Source organism: Anabrus simplex, chromosome 1, assembly GCF_040414725.1.
Source record: "Anabrus simplex isolate iqAnaSimp1 chromosome 1, ASM4041472v1, whole genome shotgun sequence".
NCBI classification, from domain to species: Eukaryota; Metazoa; Arthropoda; class Insecta; order Orthoptera; family Tettigoniidae; genus Anabrus; species Anabrus simplex.
Genome location: NC_090265.1, coordinates 55350236 through 55377727, shown reverse-complemented (window position 1 = coordinate 55377727; position 27492 = coordinate 55350236). Strand labels below are relative to the sequence as shown.

At 38.9% G+C, this 27492-nt stretch overlaps 1 protein-coding gene across 1 annotated transcript in view; it reads right to left on the bottom strand.

Moving 5' to 3' along the window:
• LOC136884060 (intermembrane lipid transfer protein Vps13) overlaps positions 1–27492 on the bottom strand; it is an 816621-nt gene that overhangs the window by 64556 nt on the left and 724573 nt on the right. Inside the window, exons 51-56 of the mRNA XM_067156088.2 lie at positions 26011–26206; positions 9322–9439; positions 6304–6422; positions 6047–6216; positions 5851–5965; positions 1231–1371 (exon numbers count right to left, since the gene is read on the bottom strand). Of these exons, the coding sequence (XP_067012189.2) occupies positions 1231–1371; positions 5851–5965; positions 6047–6216; positions 6304–6422; positions 9322–9439; positions 26011–26206 (859 nt within the window). The remainder of the gene's footprint in view (positions 1–1230; positions 1372–5850; positions 5966–6046; positions 6217–6303; positions 6423–9321; positions 9440–26010; positions 26207–27492) is intronic.

Sequence of the window (27492 nt, the reverse complement as noted above, 5' to 3'; positions counted from 1 at the left end):
GGGTCTTACCAGAGACTTATATGCACTCTCCTTTACATCCTTACTACAACCCCTGAACACCCTCATAACCATGTGCAGAGATCGGTACCCTTTATTTACAATCCCATTTATGTGATTACCCCAGTGAAGATCTTTCCTTATATTAACACCTAGATACTTACAATGATCCCCAAAAGGAACTTTCACCCCATCAATGCAGTAATTAAAACTGAGAGGACTTTTCCTATTTGTGAAACTCACAACCTGACTTTTAGCCCTGTTTATCAACATACCATTGTCTGCTGTCCATCTCACAACATTTTCGAGGTCACGTTGCAGTTGCTCACAATCTTGTAACTTATTTATCACTCTATAGAGAATAACATCATCCGCAAAAAGCCTTACCTCTGATTCCACTCCTTTACTCATATCATTTATATATATAAGAAAACATAAAGGTCCGATAACACTGCCCTGAGGAACTCCCCTCTCAACTATTACAGGGTCAGACAAAGCTTCACCTACTCTAACTCTCTGAGATCTATTTTCTAGAAATATAGCAACCCATTCAGTCACTCTTTTGTCTAGTCCAATTGCACTCATTTTTGCCAGTAGTCTCCCATGATCCACCCTATCAAATGCTTTAGACATGTCAATCGCGATACAGTCTATTTGACCTCCAGAATCCAAGATATCTGCTATATCTTGCTGGAATCCTACAAGTTGAGCTTCAGTGGAATAACCTTTCCTAAAACCGAATTGCCTTCTATCGAACCAGTTATTAATTTCACAAACATGTCTAATATAATCAGAAAGAATGCCTTCCCAAAGCTTACATACAATGCATGTCAAACTTACTGGCCTGTAATTTTCAGCTTTATGTCTATCACCCTTTCCTTTATACACAGGGGCTACTATAGCAACTCTCCATTCATCTGGTATAGCTCCTTCGACCAAACAATAATCAAATAAGTACTTCAGATATGGTACTATATTCCAACTCTGCAGTGAAGAACTGATAAAGATGATCAACTGACTAACTTTATCTTTGAATTCATATTAATTTGGAACGTTGTCTTCCTGGCATACAACATTTATTTTCTAATTTTATAGAATTACACATGAAAATTATAACTGGATAAAAAATTACACAACACACACATTAGGAAGATTTTCATTATTGGATAAATAATTAACAAATTTTTCAACAGATTGATTACATCAATATGATGTGAAGTCTTGCTAACTTACCTGCCATCCTCCAAAAATATCATTATGGACAATGTACATAACCCTCTTGTCAGTGAGTAGCAGTACTTCTTTGCCGCTGTCGAGAATGTATTCGTGGTAAGCATATACATCAGTCGATGCATACCGACCCTTTTCAAGATTCTGAAGAAAAATGTGAACAAAATCTCATTAATTTTAAGGTTATGTATGGGGAGGGTCACACCAAAACTAATGCACCACATTTTCTTTACAAAGTCAGTTTTTATCCTACACCTTTGTTATTTTTATTATTATTACAGTATATTGCTGCACAATGTCACTTCTCTATACAATCTCTGTTCCTTTTAACTACCTTATGCCACATCGGAACAACAGTGTGTATACATGCATGATAAAAGTCTGATCTGGCATGTCTAAGCAACTGTGTAAGGAGTTATCATCAAATCTCTTTCCAAGAAGCGAGTTCTTCAGCTAACCAAAGTAATTGTTATCATAAGGTGTCACAACAGGGCTGCAAGGTGGATGCGGCCTGCCTTCTTTGGGTTTCTGAATGATGTGTGAGTTAGTATTTGTTATGTGATATTAGTTTCATTTTCCATATTGATTATGATTATGGATGATGATGCTCGTAGTTTAAAGGGGCCTAACATCGAGGTCGTCGGCCCCTAATGGTATGAAATGAAATGGCAACAAAAAGTTCAAAATCATCCACTGACCAAAATAAGAAAATATCATGAAGAATGAATGGATGGAAATGAACTCCAAAAAATAAAATAAACAAACAAAAAACAGTGGATCTGACGCAAGAAAAGATCATATATAATAGTATTACTGACCAAGGGACCACTTATAAAGCATAATCCTGAATCGAGGATACTTTATATCTAAAGGCATCCAAAATCCATGTCTAAGGTCCCGCAGAATGGTACATGTCGCGAGTAAAGTAGAACCATGGTATTTGTCACGTTGGGGTACTAATCCAAAGTATCAAAGACTCACGGTGTTCCACACAAGATGGTGCTACTCACAAGTATTGTACTTTGTACAGGTAATGCAGACCTCTGGTGTTTCTCACACAATGGCGCCACTCATAGCCAACGCAAACTGATGAGGTTCCTCACCTAGGTGTACTAACCACAGGGACTTGTACTATCCCGTGGTGTTCCTCACATAGTGGGTACTAATCACAGGCAACGCAGACCCACGGTGTCGCTCATATAGTGGTACAACTCACAGGCAACGCCCAGACCCGCGGTGTTGCTCACATGGGTACGATGCACGAGTACTGGAAACCCACAGGAGAACCCCCTCTGCTGCTACTAATCACAAACCTATTTCGTACCTAATATAGTGGTACTACTCGCAAGTACAGGCAACCCATGGCATTCCCCACGTGATGGTATGAATCAAAAGTAGTTTCCTGGTTCTAATTCAATCATCCCTTGGTTGCCCCTTTTAGTCGCCTCTTACGACAGGCAGGGGATACCGCGGGTGTATTCTACATGTGCGTCCCCCACCCGCAGGGGGTAGTGTGTGTGGTCTGCGAGAGGTATTTTATTTCCCTCAAGTCCACCGGCAGGCCGGTTAGGACCCCCCTATCCGCCACTTGGGACGTGCCACATGGGAGTATCACCTCTCCCCCTGCTTCGTCAGCGTAGTAGGTTCGTGGCATTTTCCATATTGATAGCTTATAGTTTACAATTATAAAATTGGGTATCCCCACCTAATCAGTACTGTAATTAGTGTATATGTATATATATTCTAAATATTTGAGTGTAACTTGATAGGATCTGATGATGTTCTTTCAAGAACAAAACATATCATTCTTTGTTTAATAATGTGTATTTTTACCCCTTCTTTAATAATACATGTTTACAGTATGTTTAAGTGTAATATTTATATTTAACTTGTATGTTCGACAGACTGGAAAGCTTTTAAGTTACATGACCTAGCATTGTCGTGTAATTGTAAAACAGCAAAACATTCTACCAATATCAAGATACAGTTAAATGTGAAATTTCTTTAGAGTTACCACACATTCGTCAGAATTAATGGCAGTTCCTTGAACCATGATATCCATAAGCAGGAGTCCTCCTGTATCCCAGAAAATGGTAACCATCACTTTTCCTGCAGAAGACACCACTATGAATTTCTTTATTTCGGGGCAAATTCGTCATGTCATTGATTGTCTCTTTGTCTATGGTTCAAAATGGTGCAGCCATATTAATTCACATGTCAATTCATCAATATTCTTATACAATGTTGCACACAATATTTCTTGTTTCTTTATGGGCAGCTGTCAGGTTTTTTTGGAAACCACCTGGAGCAAACTTTTTTGAAACACAGCTATTTCAGTATTCTGCATACATTCTCTTAAGTTCCAGCTGGAGTGACATTTCGCTCACAGTTATTTTCTTGCTGTCCATAACCACGCCGCAACATGCTGCACGATGTCAGGTGTTTGTGTGATCTGCCACTGTGAAGAGAATTATTGCTGGATAATCTCAGTGACGAGTGACTTACTGTACTGAGTTCGACAGAGTCATCTCCATATGCTTGTTTCAATCTCATGTGAATGTTTCCATAGGTTACATTCTGACACTACAGGATATCCGAAGCAGCGTTGTAACTACTTGGTGAAAAAGGAAACACGAAATAGATAATTTGTACTAAAATATAAATGACTAAATTGGGTGCTAGCTGCAAAAGATTTACAGGAATAATTATCTCAGTAGAGCATGAATGAACTTCCTCTCCCAAGACGACAGTCATCAGGTTGACGAGGCTCCAAACTTGCTTCATTATCTTACCTGCTACTATTTAACTCTGAAAATAAATTCAGGTAGCTTGCCAAGTTTTTCCTTAATCCACCAATAAAAGATTTACCGTAAGTTTCACTAGAAGAATTTACTCCCGAAATGAAATAAAACAAAACAAACGCCAACAATAATAATCACGTTTTGCCGCTTACAAGAATAAACATCCACAAACAACATCTACAATCTACACAAATGTACAATTCTGAAAGCCACGCTCTAGACTGATGATATCTTACTGATAAGATGACTGCCCATTCTTAACCTCATTTACAAGAACAAAATAGCATCATCACCGTTGGAATCAATTTAACACAGGTTATAACTGTACGGAAAAAGCAATCCCCGTCACCTCACTATACTCTGTTAATCAAACCATACAACTTCACAATGTAAAAAAGCAACTGTATGAACGGGGAATGCCAGGTCAAAGAAATCAAAGAATAACCCAGCACTGAACACTTGGCCTGCGATTTCATCTAGCAATGATCAATTCTGTGCACAACAACACATTAGCTCCAGTTTTTTTTTTTTTTTTTTGTTTTTTTTTTTTGCTAGGGGCTTTATGTCGCTAGCTCCAGTTTACACATATAAAACAAACTGTGCATTTTCTTGGAGAGGAATAATCCTGATTGACAAATGAACACTATGTAGCATCTTCCACATAATGCACACTGGGAATGAATGTGTAACAACCTCATAATACACTTGTAATGACTTTGTAATCTGCTCCGTAATGGTACAGTAATGACTCCACAATCAAGGTTCTTTGACAGTACTAACTCCGTAATGGATAATCACCTTGCACACATGCGTACATGGATATATAGACTTGCTCCATGTGGCCCTAGTGCCTGCAGAAGTCCACTGGTAGTAAAGCTCTAACTGAAATATCTTCAAGCATCTCTCATTCAACACAACCTCATTTAAAATCAGAGCTTTCGGATGGGTTACTGAGCGGCTGATATGAAAGTGACCTCTAGTGTTCTTCGACAATGATGAATAACCTTCTTCAGCCTATATTTCCCAGCTGTACCCCGGGTTTCCAAGCCACTTGTTGCAACACCTTCAATTGTCTTCAACCGTCTTTACTGATAGAGTCACTGTTTCCCATGTTGCACAATCTTCACTGCTAGGCCAAGTATACAGACTCTTACCCAAATTAAAAGTTATACAAATACAACAATATACATGTTCAATATTCCCTAACTATAAATCCTTCTTATAATACTATGCTCTTACATCTGAATTTAACAAACTTACATGATTTTCACTACTTTATATTACAAATTATCTTATGGAAACTTCCTAACCTAAAATTAGGAGATTGTAATTTACAAACATTTCCTAACCTAAAATCAGGAATTGTACTTGTGTATGGTTACAGCATACTGGTTTTGACGGATATCAATTGTAGTGGTCATCGTGAACGAGTGCTATGACCGCACCACGTGTGAAAACTGGTTGAGCTATATTTGAACACAAGTGGTGAAGGTACTTCTAGCTACTCTAAACATAGTAAGAGTGTATTAAAAAAAGCTTTCAACATTAGTTTTGGAGCAACCCTCGTAGTATTTCATTTTGTTACAATATTTCACAATATTAACGTCTGTCAGTCAAAAGATCATGTCATACCACATTTACGCGAATAATCCCCGCACCCTAACTTTATGAAGGCTGATTTTGAAAAAAAAAAAAACATGCCAACATTGACATAAATAAAATCTGCATTCCAATTTCGTGCCTGAAATTAAAAAAAAAAAAAAAAATGCTGGTTTTATTCGCGTAAATGCAGTATTATTCTACAATGCAAGCTCTTTCATACCTGAAGAAGTTTATTGCCTTCAGCCTCCTTACGCACATAGGGACGCACCAAACCATCTGGCTGCAGGAATCGAGGAGGACGCAAACGTGTTACCTCATCACTCATATCAGTAACACTGCAAAAGTCATAGTTTTAATATACAATTTCTGATCCTTTGAGGATTTAAAATTATTGTACAACAAACACAACAACTAACCGTTTTACAGCATCCAGGGAACCACTAGCAAAGTCTATAACACCAGCAGTAGGTCGGGCTACAAGCCCAACCATACCTTTCCCTACTCCTTTGAAAAAGCCCTCGACACCTTCCTCTCGAGCTCCTGAGATAGGCTTCATAAATACTCCAGAAACACCATCCACAACACCCTAGAACAAAATTAATAAGAAGCACACAATAAAATAATATTACAAACAGATCTAGGAATGAAGTTCAAATGTGAGTTATGTGCTTACCATAACAAGACCCTTTCCACTCTGGGCTAGTCCCATTTGAACATTGGCTGGACGATTCATAGCTTCCCGACGTTTGCGCTGATATTCTTTATCAAATGTCAAGGCAGCTATACCTTTACCTGTAAACGAATAAAAATACTAAGTACAAAAATGCAAGACTAATTTACTTCAATAATAAATAAAAACAACTAAACTTATGTCATAATGGTCCACCTTTTCAATTTATTTATTTATTTATTTATTTATTTATTTATTTATTTACACTGTTCATGCCCACATTGGAGCAACAAAATCACCCTTATGCAATAAAATCTTCAAAAAATAAGTACATCAATACTATAATAATGCAATTTTTACGTTACATTTTTAATCTAGGAACTAGTTTCATCCTTGGCTGGTCATCATCAGCCTTAATAAAAAATGGTACAAACACAACTAATGACTAAAATAAACATACACAAATGGCGTTAAAGTGTTAAAAAGCATTTGGGATGAACTACGTGCACAACACGTAAAATAAGTGATAAAATTAAAATAAGGCTCTAAAATCCTTGGATCCGTTGCATCATGTTAAAATGTTTCATTAGTGCTTCTTGTTAAAATTTTGTGAAAAACGCTGAAACGTTTCTCTGGTGGAAATTGTCAATGGTTGAATTAGGAGAGTACACGAAGATATGTTTAAAAATAGCTGGCATGCTCTTAGATTGCAGCTGGTAGAAATTTGCAATTCAATGCAGTGTCCATGAAGTTAACCTTTCGTTGCAACATGTGGTGCATGGTCTACTGTTGTTTTACAACCTTTGGGCACACTTTCTTTGCTTCTTCATATCTTTGCCTATTCTCTGCATGTCTGCTTCCTTTCCACTTCCTCCAAGTCTCCTTTACTGCTTCCCTTACCCTGTCTTTCCACCAGCGTGTCTCCTCATCCTTTTTACCTGATTCTCCACCATAAGAGTCTTCGGCTCATTTTACAAATCCATGTTGGAAATTTGTTCATTTTTCATCTTCTATACTGCTGAGCTCTCCTTTGAGAATTTTTTCTTTCAGATTTTCTTGGATGTTTTCCCTTGTTTCCTTCTCCTTTAATTTCCAAATACTGGGGTGAGTTGGCCATGCGGTTAGGGGTGTGCGGCTGTGGGCATGCATCTGGGAGATAGTGGGTTCAAATCCCACTGCTGGCAGCTTGAAGATGGTTTTTCCATGGTTTCCCATTTTCACTCCAGGCAAATGCTAGGGCTGCACCTTAATTAGGCCACGGCTGCTTCCTTCCAACTCCTAGGCCTTTCCTATTCCATCGTCGTCTTAAGACCTATCTGTGTCAGTGCAACGTAAAGCCACTAGCAAAACATAATCTCCAAATCTTTATATTTCTCTCTCTTGCCTCTCTTAATTCTACTGTTCTAATATTCTACTTAAAATATAGACTACCAATTGCAATGAAATGAAATGGCGTATGGCTTTTAGTGCCGGGAGTGTCCGAAGACAAGTTCGGCTCGCCAGATGCAGGTCTTTTGATTTGACACCCGTAGGCGACCTGCGCATCGTGATGAGGATGAAATGATGATGAAGATGACACATACACCCAGCCCCCATGTCAGCGAAATTAACCAATTATGGTTAAAATTCCCGGCCTCGCCGGCAATCGAACCCGACACTCCTGTGGCCAAAGGCCAGCACGCTAACCATTTAGCCATGGAGCCAGACACCAATTGCAATTAGGTTCACCATCACAATTTTATACTGCACCTAAGGATAAAATGTTCTAAGCAGCCAAGGTTCCCTAAGGTTTAGTTTAGGATTCTTTGAAACAAAATGGTTCGGGAAAACTGAGATAGGCATTGCCCCCATTGGAATGATACATCATCCTGTTGTACATCAATGACTGCAGAACAGGTAAGATGACATTCATTGTGATTAAATGTTCTCTTTAGAAACACCAGAGGTAAATGCACGTTACAAATTATGATCCTCGCAGTGAACACAGTGCTACATCATTCATCCTTTGCCTCCCTTTCTTTATACCAACTGAGGCAGGCTGCTCTGTGGTGGGGCATAGCAGCAACTGTGGTCATAGTCTGGCTTCAAGTAAAAGGTTGTGGATGCAGTCTACTGTGGCTGATTGTATGATGTGGTGATCTGGGTAGATCACTACTGCTTGAAGGAAGGTGTACTGGCAAGTGCATCTTCCTATACTCAAGGACACCAAACACTGATGAACTGCTGACACTTCTCACCAAATGTGTTATGCAATTATCTCGTTTGGCCAACCAACTTCATGGAGACCAAGTACAATGCCTTATCCATACTCAGTTTAATTGCGCTAACAGTGTATGCCTGTATCATTCAACACAATTCTGAAGCACAATACAATATTTTCACCTTTCCATACTGTTGTGTTCTTGATAAACTTATCCTACCTTCTAGTAGTGCTATGAACAGATAGTCTTTCTCATTTACTGCCATCAAGACATAGTCTTTTTACTTGAAAAATAATTTCAGTTTATTTGGTTGTACAGAAGTACAGAACAAAAATGGCCAACTGAACACCAGTGGAAACTGAACCCACAACGATTCCTATCTCATGTTGGAAGGGCTGGATGGTTTCCTGATTGAATTACAGTGACCACAGTCATATTTTTTCTTAGTAGGGATTTGAGCTACAGATCGTACACTACAGCCAGCACACCTGTAGAATGCACACATGTTGCCCCCTGTGGTTCAATTTGAAGTTAATATATAGCTTTCATGATAGTGTTCTACTTGAAATAGACTTCCAGCTGATTAGGTCGTGTTGAATTCATATGCTACATGTCAAAGATGTTGAGTACAATGAAAAATGGTCATGGTAGCTATATGTACACAATCCTCCTTTAATATACTGTTGGTATATGTATGTACATTTTCAATGAATTAAACAGACACTTTACCCACAGCTCAAATTTTAAGAATCTGATTACAAGTGATAGAAGAGCCAAAAAAAGGTAAGGTAAAAATTTAAATACAGTCATCAGTACTTACCCATAGCACCAGTGATTCGAGACATAGCACCAGCAGCACCACCAACGGTGTGACCAAAAAGGCTTCTAACGCCCAACACGAGACCTTCAGCAAATTCTCCTGGGCCTTGGATAGCCCCCTGTTATACAAGTATCATACTAAATTAAAAACAATTCCCTAGATTCTTTACGATACATTTTTTACATGCAGAATTTTATATACTGATTGGAAGGTTACAGCAGACATACATCTCCAATTAAAAAAGATGATTATGAACGACATGTTTTCACAGAGCTACAGTCAAAAAAGTAAAAGAAAAAGATATGGTTGTCGTTTTTTCTGCAGCTGGACATGATATTTGTTTGTCTTTTGCTTATCCTGTAAGTCATATCATTCATAATACCACACTAATAAATTCAACTATAAAATATATAACAGTAAAGTAAAAAAGATCCATCATAATAATAATCAAACACTACCATAGCAGTGACAGGAATAATGACTTTTTCCAAGAGTACCAATGTTATTTATTATGTGTTCTTAAACGACTGAAGATACCAACTCTACAACAATAAACTCAGTCTGAACGGTAACACATTAAATCTACCAAGTTCCTTGTTGCTGTAAAACCAAGTGGTTCCTTGTTGCTGTAAAACCAAGTGGTTATTACTTTAAATTTCTCATTTTTTTTTTTTTTTTTTTTTTGACCTTTTATCTATTTCCGCCTTCATAGCATGTAGGCCATTTGCATCCAGCTTGAGATGCATACACAAATGCTGCATATTCCCAGTTACTGACAGGTATAACTACCTCAGTGGTAGAGTGTTTGCCTCGAGATTACAAGATAGTAGTATAAAGTAGCCTGGTTACTGAAGGGCAGAAAAAAAATATATTTTGCACTCCACGTTGTACGATATCGGCATGTAAAAGATCTCTGATGACACATTTGGTGTTTTACCAAATGAATTAATTGAAACTCGGCCACAGATTGCCCAACAGAGATCTGTCTCTGTGCCTTCTGGTAGAGCAAAACAGAATGTTGAAATTGGTATGCAGGTCACAATTCCACCATAAGCAGGCCCTTCCACCTTTCAATCCTTCTGGCAGCAAATCTAGAACACCACTGGGCGAGTTGGCCGTGCGGTTAGAGGCGCATGGCTGTGAGCTTGCATCCGGGAGATACCAGCTGTTACTGCACATATCGCATTAATAATTATATTTAAGTAATTATATCATTTATTTGTGTTTTAACTTAACAATATTGTAGTATTTCATTCATATAATGTATTCGTTGATGAAGTTGTGTATAGAGGGCAGCACTTCATTTCTGGGACTGTTTTCTGGCGCAAGTGGCTGGCTAGGGACGCGGGAGAAGAGTGACCGACATGCCACGAGTAACATGTGGAGACAACAGTCTCATGAAATTATGTAATCGCATAACAGTGCTAACATTTAAGTTCAGCTAAACAATTGGCAGAATTTTAGTTACGTCCTTTCAAGTGTAAACATTATTTCTAGTGTTTCTTAATGTCAGTGCTTACCTCATATGTGTAATGTATAATTGTATATGTACAGGCAGAACATACAGTAATGGTGTGTTTTAGTTCACGTGTAACTGAATAAATCAGCGACTTGTGTGCTCTTTATTTGTTACAAACAGTATTTTCTTAATAACATTTAAGTGGTCATCCGGAAGTGTACTTTATTATGTGGTTATTATATGCGACCACCAGAGGTAAGGTTAGATCGTGAACACACAGTAATTTCATCTTGGTCAAACATTTTGATCCTCCAGGCTGGCTCTTCGAGCTTTCCTTCTTATGTGACAGTATACATAGTGCAATTTATGACGCAACTTGCCACATGGCTGATTTACGTACGAACTCACACCGCTAAATCAGAGCTACCAATCGCGCCGGTCAAATCTTCTGTGCTGTGGAATGACAACCTGTGGATTGTTGGCAGTTCACACACCTTACAAGGTCAGATCCAATTCATATCTTTATACCTATCCTTTCTTTATGGCAGAGGAGAGTATTACAATTCTAATACACAAACCAGGTGAAACAAAGGGCAGCATGACACGTATTAAAAACTTCGTAGATGGGTTTAACAGTGAGCAGGGAAATGTGGCTATTATCTCTCGTAGAGAAAGTTTAGAGGAATTGAAACAAAAGTATGAGGACAATCAACCCAGTTAGAAATCAGTGAGGAGGGTGAAACATATGAAGCGGATAGAGAATTATTTGAAGACACATATCATCAGATAAAGGTCAACATAGACAGAATAATCACCCAGCATGAACTAACAGATCTTTCCAGACACACCAGCCAAGGGAATATCTCAGTAAGCAATAATTACAATGGGGCCCACATCAAATTACCTGCTATTACACTGAAACCATTTGGAGGCAAGTATGAAAACTGGAGAGGATTTCATGATTCTTTTGCATCAATGATCCATATCAATCAAGATTTGCACAATATTCAGAAATTTTACTACTTAATTACCAGTTTAAGAAACTAACCCCTTTCTATTGCACAAAGTCTTCCTTTATCTGCAAAAACTACAGCATAGTTTGGCAAAGGTTAATAGACAGATTTCAAAATAAATTAATTTTGTCAATTCACATTAAATGGATATTGGAGCAAGAATCAATCCAGAAAAAGAACACCAATTCCCTCAGAGAGGCTATAAACACAAGTCAGGCCAATGTGAAGGCATTACAGGCCTTTGACTTAGATGTTTCAATTGAAGATTTATTATTGTCACAATTGTTAATCAACAAACTAGACCCAGCGACTAGGAAGGCATGGGAAAGACACACTTCAGGTTCTGAGTTAGAATCTCTGGAGGGGTTGTGGATATTTTTAGAAAAGAGATGTTTAGCAATTGAGGCAATCAAGCAAGGTACTCAAGTTCAACAGATTAAACAGTCAATTAGAACTATACCCAAACATCAAGTAAGCAATGTGCATGCTAGTGTTAATTACCAATGTGTACTCTGCAAAGGCTCACATTACCTATATAAGTGTGAGTCCTTCAAAAGGCTCAATGTCCATGAGAGACATAATGCTGTGAGAGATTATAAATTATGCTTTAACTGCTTGGGCAATAATCATAATGTCGTTTAGTGCCAATCAAGCTCATGCAAGATGTGCGAAAAAATCATAATTCACTACTGCACGATGACACCAGATGTGACCGCAGCAGGCCAATGGTTAGATCACAGGAAACAGAGAGGGAACACAGCTCGCGTCAGGCAGCAGCTAATCACACAACCCATTCAACAGATGTTACTCGCTGCACTGTCAAGGAATCCGATTTGTCTACAGTCTTGATATCAACAGCGATAGTCAAGGTTAAGGACATTCATGGTAATATGCACAAGACTAGATGTCTTTTGGATTCAGGTTCTCAAATGAATTTCATGAGCGAAGAACTACCTCAATTATTATGTCTCAGAAAAGAAAAACATGTTACACCAGTAACTGGAATTAACGGTGCAGGAGTTCAAACCTCACACTGCATTACAGTGCATTTGCAATCTGCAAACAGCCCGTTCAATATAGATGCCACGTGCTTAGTGCTACCAAAGATTACAAACAATTTGCCAAGTAAAAAAATCGACATTTCAAGATGGAATCTACCCAACAATATAAAATATGCCGACATAAATTTCCACATGCCAAGCAAGATCGATTTGCTACTCTGTGCAGACATATTCTTTAAGGTTATATTGGAGGGCAAGAAAACTCGTGATGGGTATCCAACATTGCAGAATACAAAACTGGGTTGGGCAGTAGCTGGCCAGGCACCCATACAACAACACCAAAGGGAAAATGCAACATCACTATTCATCCAGGTAGACCAATTAGACACACAACTTAAAAGATTCTGGGAAACAGAAGAACTGAATATGCCACCAGTCACCAAAGAAGAAAGAGACTGAAGAACACTTCACCAAGAACACAATGCGAGATGCTACAGGAAGGTTCCGAGTTCGACTACCACTTAAACAGACTTCATTGCAGTTAGGGAATTCATACCCACAGGCAGTAGTGACATTCTACAGTACTGAGAAGAAACTTAATCGTGATCCCAAATTAAGAGAAGAATATTCAGCATTCATGAATGAGTATCTGAAACTTGGCCATATGAAACTAGTACCCATGCACCAAAGATGGAGGATACTTCATGCCACATCATGACGTATTCAAACCGACAAGTACCGACAGTAAAACTTGCGTTGTCTTTGATGCATCTGCTAAAACTGACAGTGGCGTTATCTTTGAATGACAAGTTACTCGTAGGTCCTACCATACAAGACGACCTGCATTCTATTGTACAACATTTCAGATAACAAAAGATTGTTCTTGTCACAGATATTACAAAAATGTATCGACAAATTCAAGTTGACAATGAGGACATGAAACTGCAATGAATACTATGGAGAAACACTAGCACTGAACCACTCCAGTGTTATGAACTTGCGACAGTTACTTATGGAACGGCAAGTGCTCTCTTTCTCACTGTGAGATGTTTGAAACAGTTAGCCGATGAAGAGTCAAAATGAATTTCCATAAGCAGCAGCTGTCCTTAGAAAGGATTTTTTTGTTGATGACCTCCTAACCGGAGCCAATACTGAATCAGAAGCCATTCGCTTACAGCAAGAATTAGAGACATTACTGTTAAGAGGAGGATTTGAACTTAAGAAATGGTGTTCTAACAGTAGTAAGGTCATGTCAAAAATACCAGAAGAAAATAGAGAAATCAAATCACCACTTCAACTCGACAATGCAGACACAGTAAGAACATTGAGAATACTCTGGCACCCTTCTATGGACCAGTTTCAATTCGACATAACTGTTAAAAGGGTTTTCCATGCAACCAAGAGAAGTGTACTCTCAACTATTGCTGCAATATTTGACCCTCTGGGCTTATTGGGTCCAGTTATTCTCTCATGCAAGGTCTTTACGCAAAAACTCTGGACTTTTCAATTAAAATGGGACCAAGACCTGCCGAGTCAGCTTCTTAATACTTGGAATGCAATTTACTCACAATTACCACCAGAACTTAATGATATAAAAATTGACAGGTACATTTTAAGTAAGACTAAAGTTGTAAATTGTGAATTACATGCTTCTGTGATGCCTCAGAACGTGCTTACAGGGCATGCGTATACATTCGTACCACAGATGAACAAGAGCTTATTTCATGCAATTTGATATGTTCTAAATTAAGAGTCACTCCACTTAAACAATTGTCAATTCCACGCTTAGAATTGTGCGGCGCTCTCCTGTTAGCAAGATTACTTAAGCGAATGTTCACGAGTCTCAACCTGGATATTAGTTCTATTCATGCGTGAACAGACTCAACAATTGTCTTACAATGGATTTCGTCACCGTCGGCAAGGTGGAAAACATTAGTCACCAACCGGGTTTCTGAAATCCAGCTGACATATTGTCATGAGGAAGCGAGCCTCAAGCATTAAAATTACACGACTTCTGGTGGAATGTACCATCCTGGTTGTGCCAGCCTGAAGAATTATGGCCAATCAGTACTGCAGAATGTACCTCAGAAGCACTTGAAGCCAAACCTACTACATGTGCAATCAACAGCTGTGATAATGAAGACATAACTACAAGGTTTTCTTCGTTAACAAGAATGAAATGTGTCTTTGCGTACTGTAAAAGATTCATCTACAATCTACAGCACTCTCATGCGAAGATTACAGGAAATCTAAGCACGGAAGAATGCAACAATGCACTACTTTGCTGTGTACAATATATTTAACATCAGGAATTTCAGAAGGAAGTTCAATATCTCCAACTGAAAAAAGAAGTTGACAAGAGAAGTCCGTTAAAATCTCTCGCTCCATTTCTTGATAAAGACGAGTGTCTCAGAGTGGGCGGGCGATTGCGTAATGCAGATGCAACATATGACCAGAAACATCAGTTTATATTACCAGCACATCACCACGTCACGAAATTAATTATTCGTGACGAACACTTAAGATTACTACATGCTAGCACACAGTTACTAGTTGCATCACTTAGAATGAAGTATTGGGTTCCTCACGCCAGGACAACTGTCAAAGGTGTCATTCGCAAATGCACGACATGTTACAGGTTCAAGGCCAAGAGCTCATCGCAATTGATGGGCCAGCTGCCTGCTGAAAGAATTAAGCCCACTCGTCCTTTTCTATACAGCGGTGTAGACTTTGCAGGACCCTTCTTCATTAAACAAGGTTCTCCATGTAGTAACAAGAGTTAAATGTTACGTTGCACTTTTTGTCTGCTTAGCCACCAAGGCCATTCATTTGAAACTTGTAAGCAATTTAATCAGTGAAGCCTTCATTGCTGCCTTAAGGTAAATGATAGCCTGGAGAGGAAAGGTACTTCAGCTTCATAGTGACAATGGTTCATCATTCATCGGAGCCAGAAATCAACTTCAAGAACTTCATGAATTATTCCAATCAAGGCAACACCAACGACAGATTGATAATGTTGGAATCCAAGAAGGATTTACCTGGAAATTCATTCCTCCACGAGCACCAAATTTTGGAGGTCTTTGGGAAATTGGGGTGAAATCTATGAAATTTCATCTTACTAGAGTTACCAAGCATGCTCACTTGACATTCGAAGAAATGACTACTCTCCTCTGTCAAATAGAATCCATTTTAAATTCACGTACAATCACTCTCCTGAACAATGACCCAAACGACACCTCCTATCATTCACTAGGACATTTCCTGATAGGAGAACCCATGATGGCCATACCTGAACAAGACCTAACCTTATCAAATACTTCAAGGCTTTCCAGGTGGAATCATCTTCAAAAGATGAAGGGACATTTCTGGAACAGGTGGTCATCCGACTATCTGGGCAGCTTGCAGCAACGCATGAGATGGAGGTCAGCACAGCCCAGTGTATCTGTAGGAACTGTTGTTCTAATTAAGGATGACAACATTCCACCATTGGACTGGAGATTAGGCATTACTTGAGCAAACATTCCCAGGCAAGGACGGGTTGGCAAGAGTCGATGTCCGTACACCCTCAGGAGTTTATAGGAGACCTGTGCGCAAATTATGCCCACTCCCAATTGACCAGTGACCTCAGTGTTTTGCTTTGTCAACATTTTCTTGTGTATTTGTGCATCTGTATTTATCTTTGCCTTGACAGGTTTTTTTTTCTTTCTTTTTTTCTTTCTTTCTTTTTTTTTTTTGAGACAGAACTCAATGCACTACTTGCTTTATTTTCAGGGTATTTAATTTGTTATTGGGTTTATTTTGTAAATGTAAAATGTGAGTACATTTTAAGTGGGCCGGTATGTTACTGCACATATCGCATTAACAATTATATTTAAGTAATTATATCATTTATTTGTGTTTTAACTTAACGATACTGCATTATTTAATTTATATAATGTATTTGTTGAGGAAGTTGTGTATAGAGGGCAGCACTTCGCTTCCGGGACTGTTTTCTGGCGCTGGTGACTGCCTAGGGACGCGGGAGAAGAGCGACAGACATGCCGCGAGTAACATGTGGAGACAACAGTCTGATGAAATTATGTAATTGCATAACAGTGCTAACATTTAAGTTCAGCCAAACCATTGGCACAATTTTAGTTACGTCCTTTCAAGTGTAAACAATATTTCTAGTGTTTTATGGTGTCAGTGCTTACCTCGTATGTGTGAATGTATAACTGTATATGTACAGGCAGTACATACAGTAATGGTGTGTTTTAGTTCAAGTATAACTGAATAAATCAGTGACTTGTGTGCTCTTTATTTGTTACAAACGGTATTTTCTTAACATTTAAGTGGTCCTCCGAAAGTGTACTTTATTATGTGGTTATTATATGCGACCACCAGAGGTAAGGTTAGATCATGAACATACAGTAATTTCATATCAGTCAAACAGCAGTTTCAAATCCCACTGTCAGCAGCCCTGAAGATGGTTTTCCGTGGTTTCCCATTTTCACACCAGGCAACTGCTGGGGCTGTACCTTAATCAAGGCCACAGCCGCTTCCTTCCAACCCCTAGGCCTTTCCTATCCCATCATCGCCGTAAGACCTATATGTGTCGGTATGACGTAAAACCACTAGAAAAAAAACTAGAACACCTCAAATCATCACCTAATAGTAAACACAGCAGTCAAACACTGCAACCAACAAAAATTAACTGCTTTGCTACAATCAATGAATCACTTATGAAACTAATGCATCTGTGCCCACCAGTAGTATTATTCATGAAAATTCTTAAACATGATTTTTGTTCTGCAATAATTTCACGTTTCCATCATTGTACAGCTGGTTATCCCACTATGGTAATGAGTAGACTGTACAGCACTGAGTATAGGACAGTGGTAAGTAACCTGATCCCCTAAGGCGACTGATGGCTTCAGGCAGAAGAGTTTCCTTAAGTGAGGCAATAGCCCCCTCAGTGTAGGAAATGACACTGGAACCTATCTAACGTCTGATTACAGGTTAGAGGTGGCTGCAAAAGGAGTCTGTACACCATGGTAGGAGCAGCCTGATCACCTGCTGGCAGTAGCTCTAAAATGTATCTGGGAGTGGCGATCCTATCATAATAGCAGCCTAAAAAGTAAAAGGCACATTCAAATCAGCCTCGGAAAAAGCAGGCTAAGAGTGTTTCCCAAAGTGATTTGCAGTTCTTATGCTGGGAAAACTGTGAGAAATGGGTGACCAGTAGAGGACATTATGAAGGTGGCAATAATAAACGTCATGTCATCGACTGGAAAGTCAAAAGAGGCGACTGATTTCATGGAGGAGAACAAAAAAACTGGAATTTACTGAACAGCGCCTCGAACAACAGGCCGAGCTGCTTGATGAAGCTGAACAGTACAGCCGGCGGAACTGCTTAGTGCTGCATGGTATTCCAGAGGAGCCGGCAGAGAACGTTTATGATAAAGTTATCAACACGATGAAGGGCAAGTTAAATGTAGATATAACTATGTCTGATATAGATCGTTGCCATCGTTTAGGAGTGCTAAAACGAACCACAGCTCAGGTTGTTGCTACGGGTAAGCGCCCTATAATTATAAAGTTCGTGCGTTACCATGACCGGGACAGAGTTTGGAGGGCCAAGCGGCTGTTAAAAGGAACTGGCCTTCTACTGACTGAATCCCTGACAGGTATCAGAAAAACTATTCTAAACAGGGCACGTGATCACTTCGGACTCCGACGGGTGTGGACACAGGACGGCCGCATTGTTGTTTTGAAAGACAATGGACAGAAAATGTTTGTTAGCAGCATGGCACAATTAATAAGCCTTATGTGAGCGACGAGATTGACTAGGAAAAACAATGAGTGATATAATAGCGTATAATGTTTGTGTATGTGAATGTGATAGTGTGTGTGAGAGTGATTGTGTAAATATTTCTGGAGGTGCTTATGAAACAACTAGGGTGAGTAGTTTGAATTTTTCTGTTGACAATGGCTAACGTAAATGAGTCAATTATTTATACCGAACAGCATGTCCGTGATGTCATTGACACTATCCCTCTTCATTGTCGTCCGCCTTCACCCTTACCTTCCCCTTCACCAGCTGTGGCAGGAGACATTCTTAAGGAAATGTTAGCTCCCCACCAACAATATTTTCAGTGTTGTCATATCAATGCACAATCGCTTCTTTGTCACTTTGACGAAATACAGGCTCTATTTATTAACAGTAACTTGCATTGTATTTGTGTAACAGAGACATGGTTACAGCAGTCACTCAAATCTGATCTCGTAAAGCTGAATAACATGACGTTACATCGCCTAGATCGTTTAAATCGTGTAGGGGGCGGTTGCGCTATATATTGCCGTAGCGACTTAAAAAGTAAAATAATTATGACCTCAGATCCTGAGACTCCATTTCGACCTGAATTCATGTTTGTTGAACTCTTGGTTAATAATCAAAAACTACTGATCGGAGTGGTATACAAGGCGCCAGACATACAACATATATCTGACCTAGAAGTGGCATTATCGAAGTTAACTCCGCTGTACGAAAACATAATCATTCTTGGTGACTTCAATACTAATCTCCTAGTTACAAGTAACGAATCAACATACTTACAAAACTTATTCCATGGCATGGATTACAATATACTGACACTAGACGCGACTAACCATGTTCACAGAATAAACCACACGTCTCACACACTGATTGACCTTATTATAACAAACAATCCGCAGAAAGTGGTAAAACATGGACAGCTTGCTGTACCAGGTATTTCGACCCACGATCTCATATACTTATGTTACTCTCTCAAGGCACCAAAGTACAAAACCAGGTACATAATGCGAAGAGACTTCAAGCATTTTAATACTGAGATAATACGAAATGAAGCATATCAATTGCCGTGGAATGACATTCTACTGACTAATGACATTGATGATAAGGTTGACAGACTGAACTCTTTAATATTAGGACTGTATGACAAACACGCTCCGAAGAAGCAAATTCGAGTTTCTCACCCTTCGTCTCCTTGGCTAACAAATGAAATTAAGTCGGTCATGGCAAATCGTGATGCTTGGTATAGGCGATTTAGGCGAACTGAAAGCACTAGTGATTTCGAAAATTACCGTATTCTCCGAAATCAAGTTAAGAAATTAATTCGTAACAGCAAGTATAAATATATTCAAGAGATAACAAACAGACGAAATTCAGCACTAATATGGAAACATTTGCATCAGATGGGTATAGGTCGCAGCCTGACCATGCAGACACCCAGTATACCACTTGATGATCTAAATTCTCATTTTACGAAAGCAGCATACACTAATAATGATATTACTGACAATAATGACTATGATGCTAACTATCCTAATAATGATAATAATAATAATAATCAACCAGTTGATGACCTAACTAATGATGATATTAACGCCATAAATGCTCATTCCCGAGTAAATCAAGTAAAATTCACTTTCAAAAAAGTTGGGGCGAACGATGTGAAGCGTGTAATTTACTCCCTCAAGTCTGATGCTCCCGGTAATGACGACATACCATTATCTTTCATAAAAAATATTATTGGTGCCATATTACCTATTCTGACGCATATATTTAATCATTGCCTTGTACAGGGAGTATTCCCAACTGTGTGGAAGCACGGTATCGTCATTCCTATTCCTAAGAAGAATTCTCCTAGTTTACCATCAGATTATCGCCCTATATCCATTCTCCCACCCCTTTCCAAAGTACTAGAACGCTTGGTACACGAACAAGTCCTCACTTACTTGACTAACTTCTCACTGCTTGACCCTTACCAATCTGGTTTCAAGAAAGGACACAGCACAACGACTGCCCTACTGAAAGTAACTGATGATATCCGACAGGCAATGGACACTCGACAAGTGACTGTACTGGTTCTACTTGATTTTTCTAGTGCTTTTGATACTGTTGTTCCTCAACTGCTACTTTCAAAATTGGATTCATTAAATTTCAGCAAGACGGCAATAAACTTTTTCAGTTCGTACCTCAAAAATCGCCGTCAGTGTGTCAAAGTAAATAATAGCAGATCTGAGTGGCTTAACAAACCCCTCGGTGTCCCCCAAGGGTCTGTACTTGGACCATTGCTGTTTGCAATTTACTTACACGATGTTGCCAAATCGATTACACATTGCAAGTATCATCTTTATGCTGATGATCTGCAGATCTACTACCACTCAAGAACTGATAAAATTCAGAGTGCTGTAGAAAAAGTTAATGCTGATTTAAGTCTCATAAGTAATTTTGCATTGAGTAACAATCTCAAAATTAATCCTCTTAAAACGCAAGCAATAATCATTGGTACTTCAAAAAACTTACACGTCTTAAAACAATACGAAATTCCTCCTGTAGCACTAAACAATACCATTATTCCATTTTGTGAAACAGTTATGAATCTTGGTGTGGCTATAAGCGAAACATTGAACTGGTCGCAACATGTGATGAAAGTGTGCCAAAAGGTATATCAAAGCCTGCATCCTCTGAAGCGGTTTAAAAATATATTTCCTCGGTCCTTGAAAATAAAGCTCATTCAATCACTCTTGTTTCCAATTCTCGAATACTGTGATACAGTTTTTATTGATATCAATAACGAGCAAAGCATGAGACTGCAACGTGCCCAAAATGCATGCATCAGGTATGCATTCGACATACAACCATATGCCCATGTATCCCCATTCTATACACAATTATCTTGGTTACGACTGAATGACAGACGTAGACTCCACGCAACTACTTTGGTGTATCAAGTGCTTTCTGAAAACACTCCTCCTTACCTATCCACCAGATTTCGCTACCTTAGTTCCCTGCACCTGTTCAATACCCGGTCAGGCTGTACGCTAGAAATTCCTGTGCATCGAACCGCAACCTACAATAGATCGTTCACTATCACCGCCACGAGCTGGTGGAATGAACTCCCCAATGACATCAGGGAAGCTAAATCTAAGACAAAATTTAAAATCCTTTGCCAGCGTCATCTTTTAAGCACTTCCAGTCTTTCTTGAGTGTGAATGGGATGCATGAATGAGAGTGAATATGGTTGTTTATTGCAATGTGTTCCTGTATATAATTTAGTTATACTTTACTCACCTTAGTTTAGTTAGTGATACTTTAGTTGCTTTAGTTATACTTTAGGTTGTAAAGATTTCATATGTTTAAATTTTATGTAAAATATACATTGTATATACATGAAGTGGTTAAGTGTAAGAAAGGGCCGGGAGCCCTAACTTCGCCACAATAAAGACGCTTTAATAATAATAATAATAATAGCTAAGATGGGACTGAGGTTATGAGGGGATCAAGGTTAGGCGGAGATTAAAAGGAAGTTGAGGAAGGAATACACACATTATTGGAGTGGAGGACATAAGGCAAAGAATGGAGTGGGAACAATAATCAACAAGATCTTAAATTATTATATACTGTATATAAGGTGGACTGCATAAGCGATAGAATAATAAAGCTACAGTTAAGGACAGAGAATGGAGCAAAGGATTTCATCAAACCGTATGCATCCCAAGCTGGATGCAAAGATGATATGAATGGGTGCTCGCAAAAACGAGCTAACCAACAAATTTGTAAAAAATGAATTATGTGCTGCCATCCATTGCGGAAGGTTCAAAGTATCTTCTGTGAGTTGGGCTAACATGAGGTAATCCTGTGTGATTAGATAATACACTTTGAATTTTATGCCATTTTATTTAGACCAATTTTGTTATTGCAAAATTGGGCCAACAGAAGTTTACGGAGGAGGCTGTAAAGATGGCGTTGCTGTATATGTAGGTTAGCAAACCTTATTCCCATGTACACTAGAGGCTGTGGGTGTTTCTTGTGTTTTTGTGCCAGATGAATGGATGGATTTAGTAAAAAGAGCTAGAGTAAGAAAGCCATTTCAAGAAGTAAAAATGACAAGTGATAAGTTTGTGAACACTCGCCCTTTGCTAGAAAAAGTAACCAAGAGAATGATATCAGTAAATGAGCAAATACTAATTGGTAAAGTTTCCGGCATACCTTTTAAGAGAGATGTACCATTTAAGTATTTTTTAAATATTCATATGGTATTTTTGAGGAATATGACTGTGTTGACCTTCACAAAAGGAACAGTAATGGCGGTCGGCCATCACTTGCTAGTGTTCAGCTGTCACCAAAGTACAGTGTTACAATGCCAATACAGCTAGCAAAGTTTAAGGACTTGCTTGAGCTACTTGAATATGTCCCTGCAAGATATTATCACCAATATTACAGAGAACTGACAGCTGACAATGGCCAAGAAGTGACTGAGGAATCATTTTCCAGTGCATTAGGATATGACCCATATGACTGATGATTTTCCCATGAGGGAAAGTTATGTCATATTTCAAAATAAGTCTGAAGCATCTTTATGTCTTAAAAAAACCCATGGCACTTACGCTCTTGAAAGGGCTCTAGCCTGCTCAGCCCGAAGGCCTGCAGATTACGAGGGGCCGCATGGTCAGCATGACGCATCCTCTCGGCCGTTATTCTGGCCTTTCTAGACCGGAACCACTATCTCACCAGATAGCTCCTCAATTCTAATCATGTAGGCTGAGTGGACCTCGAACCAGCCCTCAGGTCGAGAGAAAAATCCCTGACCTGGCCGGTAATCGAACCCGGTGGCCGGTAATCGAACCCGGGGCCTCCGGGCGAGAGGCAGGCACACTACTGCTACACCACGGGGGCCAGCATCTTTATGTCTAGTTTACTGTATAAAACACATTTTTTAAAAATGTATGATCATAAAATAAAGTTTGGTTACGAATCTAAGGTAAACCATTAACTATAGCTAGGTCAAAGCAGAAGTCAATTTTCTTCCTTTTTTACATTCCTATTTTTCCAATCACTTTTCATTTTAATATAGTTACAATATATGGTATTGATAATTTAAAGGTACTACATCAAGATAAAATAATGAAACAAATATTATTTTTACGGTATAATTTTTGTTTTTTGACATTTGCAAAAGTTGATTTATCTCTGGTCTGACAAAATGTTGGTTAGCCCGTTTTTGCGAGCACCCATTCATATTGACATATTCCTGGAGACACTCGAGAAATAAATAAAGAAGCCCTAAATGCAGACCAATGATGATCAATCAGGTAAGTGGGGTGGATGGAGAAGCACAGATGTCTCCGTGTTCATCAACAATTCATGAATCAATAGCAAAATGTGAGTTGGTGCATTGTCATGGTGGAGGCTCCCACAGTTGTTTCTCCACAAGTTGGGTCCTTTTCTCCTGACTATTTATGCAGCAGGTATCACAGGCAATAAATGTGTCATTGCTGCACATCAGGTGATAAGCAACTGTTCGAGTATCCTCTATGGAGTCAAGTTACAAGTAACTAATCTCATTTTGTTCCATATTGAAGATACAATAAGTAAATTCTTTCTTGAATAAAAATACTGTGTCCACCTATTCAATACAATTATATTTTGTAGTGATTAAATTCTACATGAAACATTAACTAACTAACCAACCAACCAACCAACCTCTCATATGCCTCAAGACTTCGAGATAATACCAACAGTTCACTATTTGATCCTCAGATAGGCATTTAGGAGGCACAAGATGTCAAGATCGACAACCTGCCACACTTTGTCTAGTCTGAGTGTTTATATTTCATGTAGAATTTAATCACAGAAAACCTACCTACAAGCTGTTTTCCAGTCATTGACCGGGTCAGGGATGGAAGGAATGAAGCAGATATAGGCTATTAGTACGATGGGGTCGCCACTCCCAAAGTGATTTATTAATGACTGATAGATGCTATGAAATGAGAATGGAGAGTGTTGCTGGAATGAAAGATGACAGGGAAAACCGGAGTACCCGGAGAAAAACCTGTCCCACCTCCGCTTTGTCCAGCACAAATCTCACATGGAACGACCGGGATTTGAACCACGGTATCCAGCGGTGGGAGGTCGACGCGCTGCTGCCTGAGCCACGGAGGGTCTAGAATTTAATCACTACAAAATATAATTGTATTGAATAGGTGGACACAGTATTTTTATTCAAGAAAGAATTTCCTCTATGGAATCGTGTTTTCTGCTCTGAATATCTCATTTCACTGTTTTCTCTCTACGTGTTTCCCTGCTCTACCGGTCAGAGACCTACTCCACATTCCCACACAATACTCCAATGATCCTTTCCCATACGTCTCCCAATTCTTGTGAACTATTTTAATAAAATAAAAGAGCTCCATATAGCACCAAGGATATTCCAGAGGAGTGTAAATAAGCACATAAAAATAAGCTGATGAGCTCAGAAAATAAGTTACATGAAGTGATTTTCTGCCATCTTGACCTGTGCCAATTGGTTATGAACTTGGACATCCTCATGGTTTCTGATTTGGATTGTTGTACCTACCTACCTACCTACCTACCCACCAACCTACCTACCTCTCATATGCATCAAGACTTCGAGATAATACCAGCAGTTCACTATTTGATCCTCAGATAGGCATTTAGGAGGCACAAGATGTCAAGATCGACAACCTGCCACACTTTGTCCAGCCTGAAGCAGAACTGAATGTTGATGCACTTCTTGTAATATTCAGATATTTCAACACTCACAACGGATACTCAATATACTCACAAACTAACAGCTGCTGAGTGATAACTCATGGTTTTGAAAATGTGGGACCTATGGCTAGTTACTTAGGAAGGATACCACTGTACAGCACCACTTACCGGAAACCTACGAGACGTTACATTTGAGTGGTATTTTCAAAGTTTAGTTGTTTTTGTAATAGGCCTCATATAGAAAGTATTTTTTTTTGCTAAGGGCTTTACGTCGCGCCGACACAGATAGGTCTTATGGCGACGATGGGATAGGAAAGGCCTAGGAGTTGGAAGGAAGCGGCCGTGGCCTTAATTAAGGTACAGCCCCAGCATTTGCCTGGTGTGAAAATGGGAAACCATGGAAGAGAGTAAGTATAATCTGTTCCATGCTTATTTTAATCTTCTCTTGTGCACATGCACCAGGATTCATGGTGTCAACATTCTTGTATTAAATGACAGGATAATCAAACAAGCGTCTATTTACTACTCTGCCATCTAAGTCTACCATACATTTTCCTTTATTTTTCGTTTTATTTTTTCATTTTTTGAAAATTTACTGCTCTAAATTGCATGAATTACATTTATATTAATGCAATCAACATGTTTTTGGTTCCTATATATGATATAAAAGTTAAATACCTGGAAGGGTTCGTAGAAGAGATCTTCTACGCCTTGGGTGAAGCCTAATACAAGTCCATATGGATTGCCAATAACATCAAGACCTAACACCAACACATACAACTGTTTTACAGACTGGCCAACATAATGCATAGATACTTCTGAAATAAGCTGCTGCTGTGTGAGGAAAGTGTACTGTCGCTCAAAGTATGCCAACCTGAAATATAAAAGACAGAAATATAAATACGCTGAATATATGGGCTACTCTTGGGACTGTAACCCAATCTTACAGCTACAATAGACACACTCAGAGATGTCATAATTAAAGGAAAAGCTCAAACAAGTGAAAAAATCTAATGTATTGAAAGACAGCAAAATATATTTTAGAATAACCACAAGGAAAGGTCAATGTGAGAAGAGGGAGCAGTAGAATAAAGACAGAAGGATACATACAAAAATTACTGTATGTATTGTACCAGGATTGACCATACATCAAGTATCTCTTAAATAAAATACGTCATAAATAATTTATAAGTATTAGCGAGTGCATTTTCAGCTACAATAAATAAACTTTATATATCCACCTATTCAATACAATTTTTATGCTGTTATACATCATTATCATCATCATCATCATCATCATCATTTCCCTTTATCCAGCTGTAGCCGGGTAGGGGCAAATATGGTTCCTCTCCACTTTCTTCGGTCTTTCCACCACTCCTCCTCCAACACTGTGTCCCAGTCCAGGTTTCTTTCTATAATGCTGCGTTGGATGGTATCCTTCCATCTCAATCGTGGTCGTCCTCGGCCTCTCCTTCCTTGGATTTGAATTTCCATCACCTTTTTTGGCATTCTTTCGTCGCTCATTCGCTTTATGTGCCCAAACCATCTTAATAGTCTCTTCTCTATTCTATCATTCATTTTTTCCGCTCCAATTTCTTTCCGGATTTTCTCATTCCTTATTTTGTCTCTTCTACTCTTCTGTATCATACTCCTCAAGAATTTCATTTCGGCTGCCTGTATTCGACTCTCATCCTTCTTTGTCATTGTCCAAGTTTCTGCTCTGTAAGTTGTTATGGGTACGTAATACATCTTGTACATAGTATCCTTTGCTTCCATTGGCACATCTTTGTCCCATATCATATTTCTTACACTATGATAGAAACAACTTCCAGCTTGAATCCTTTTACTAATCTCAGCATCCAGTCAAGCATTCTCCATTAATTCACTCCCCAGGTATTTAAACCTTTCCACTACTTCCAGGGACTTGTCTGCAAGTTTAATCTGACCTTTCCCTTCTTTCTCCCCTCTAGTCATAACAAGAGTTCTACTCTTTTCTACACTTATTTTCAATCCACATTCTTCAATCTTCCCATTCACCACATTCAACTGTTCTTGAACCTTCCTGTCGTCTTCTCCCCAAATCACAATATCATCTGCAAATAACATCATGTTCATTTCTCTTCCTCCATATGCTGCTTTTGCTGTTCTCATGATGTCATC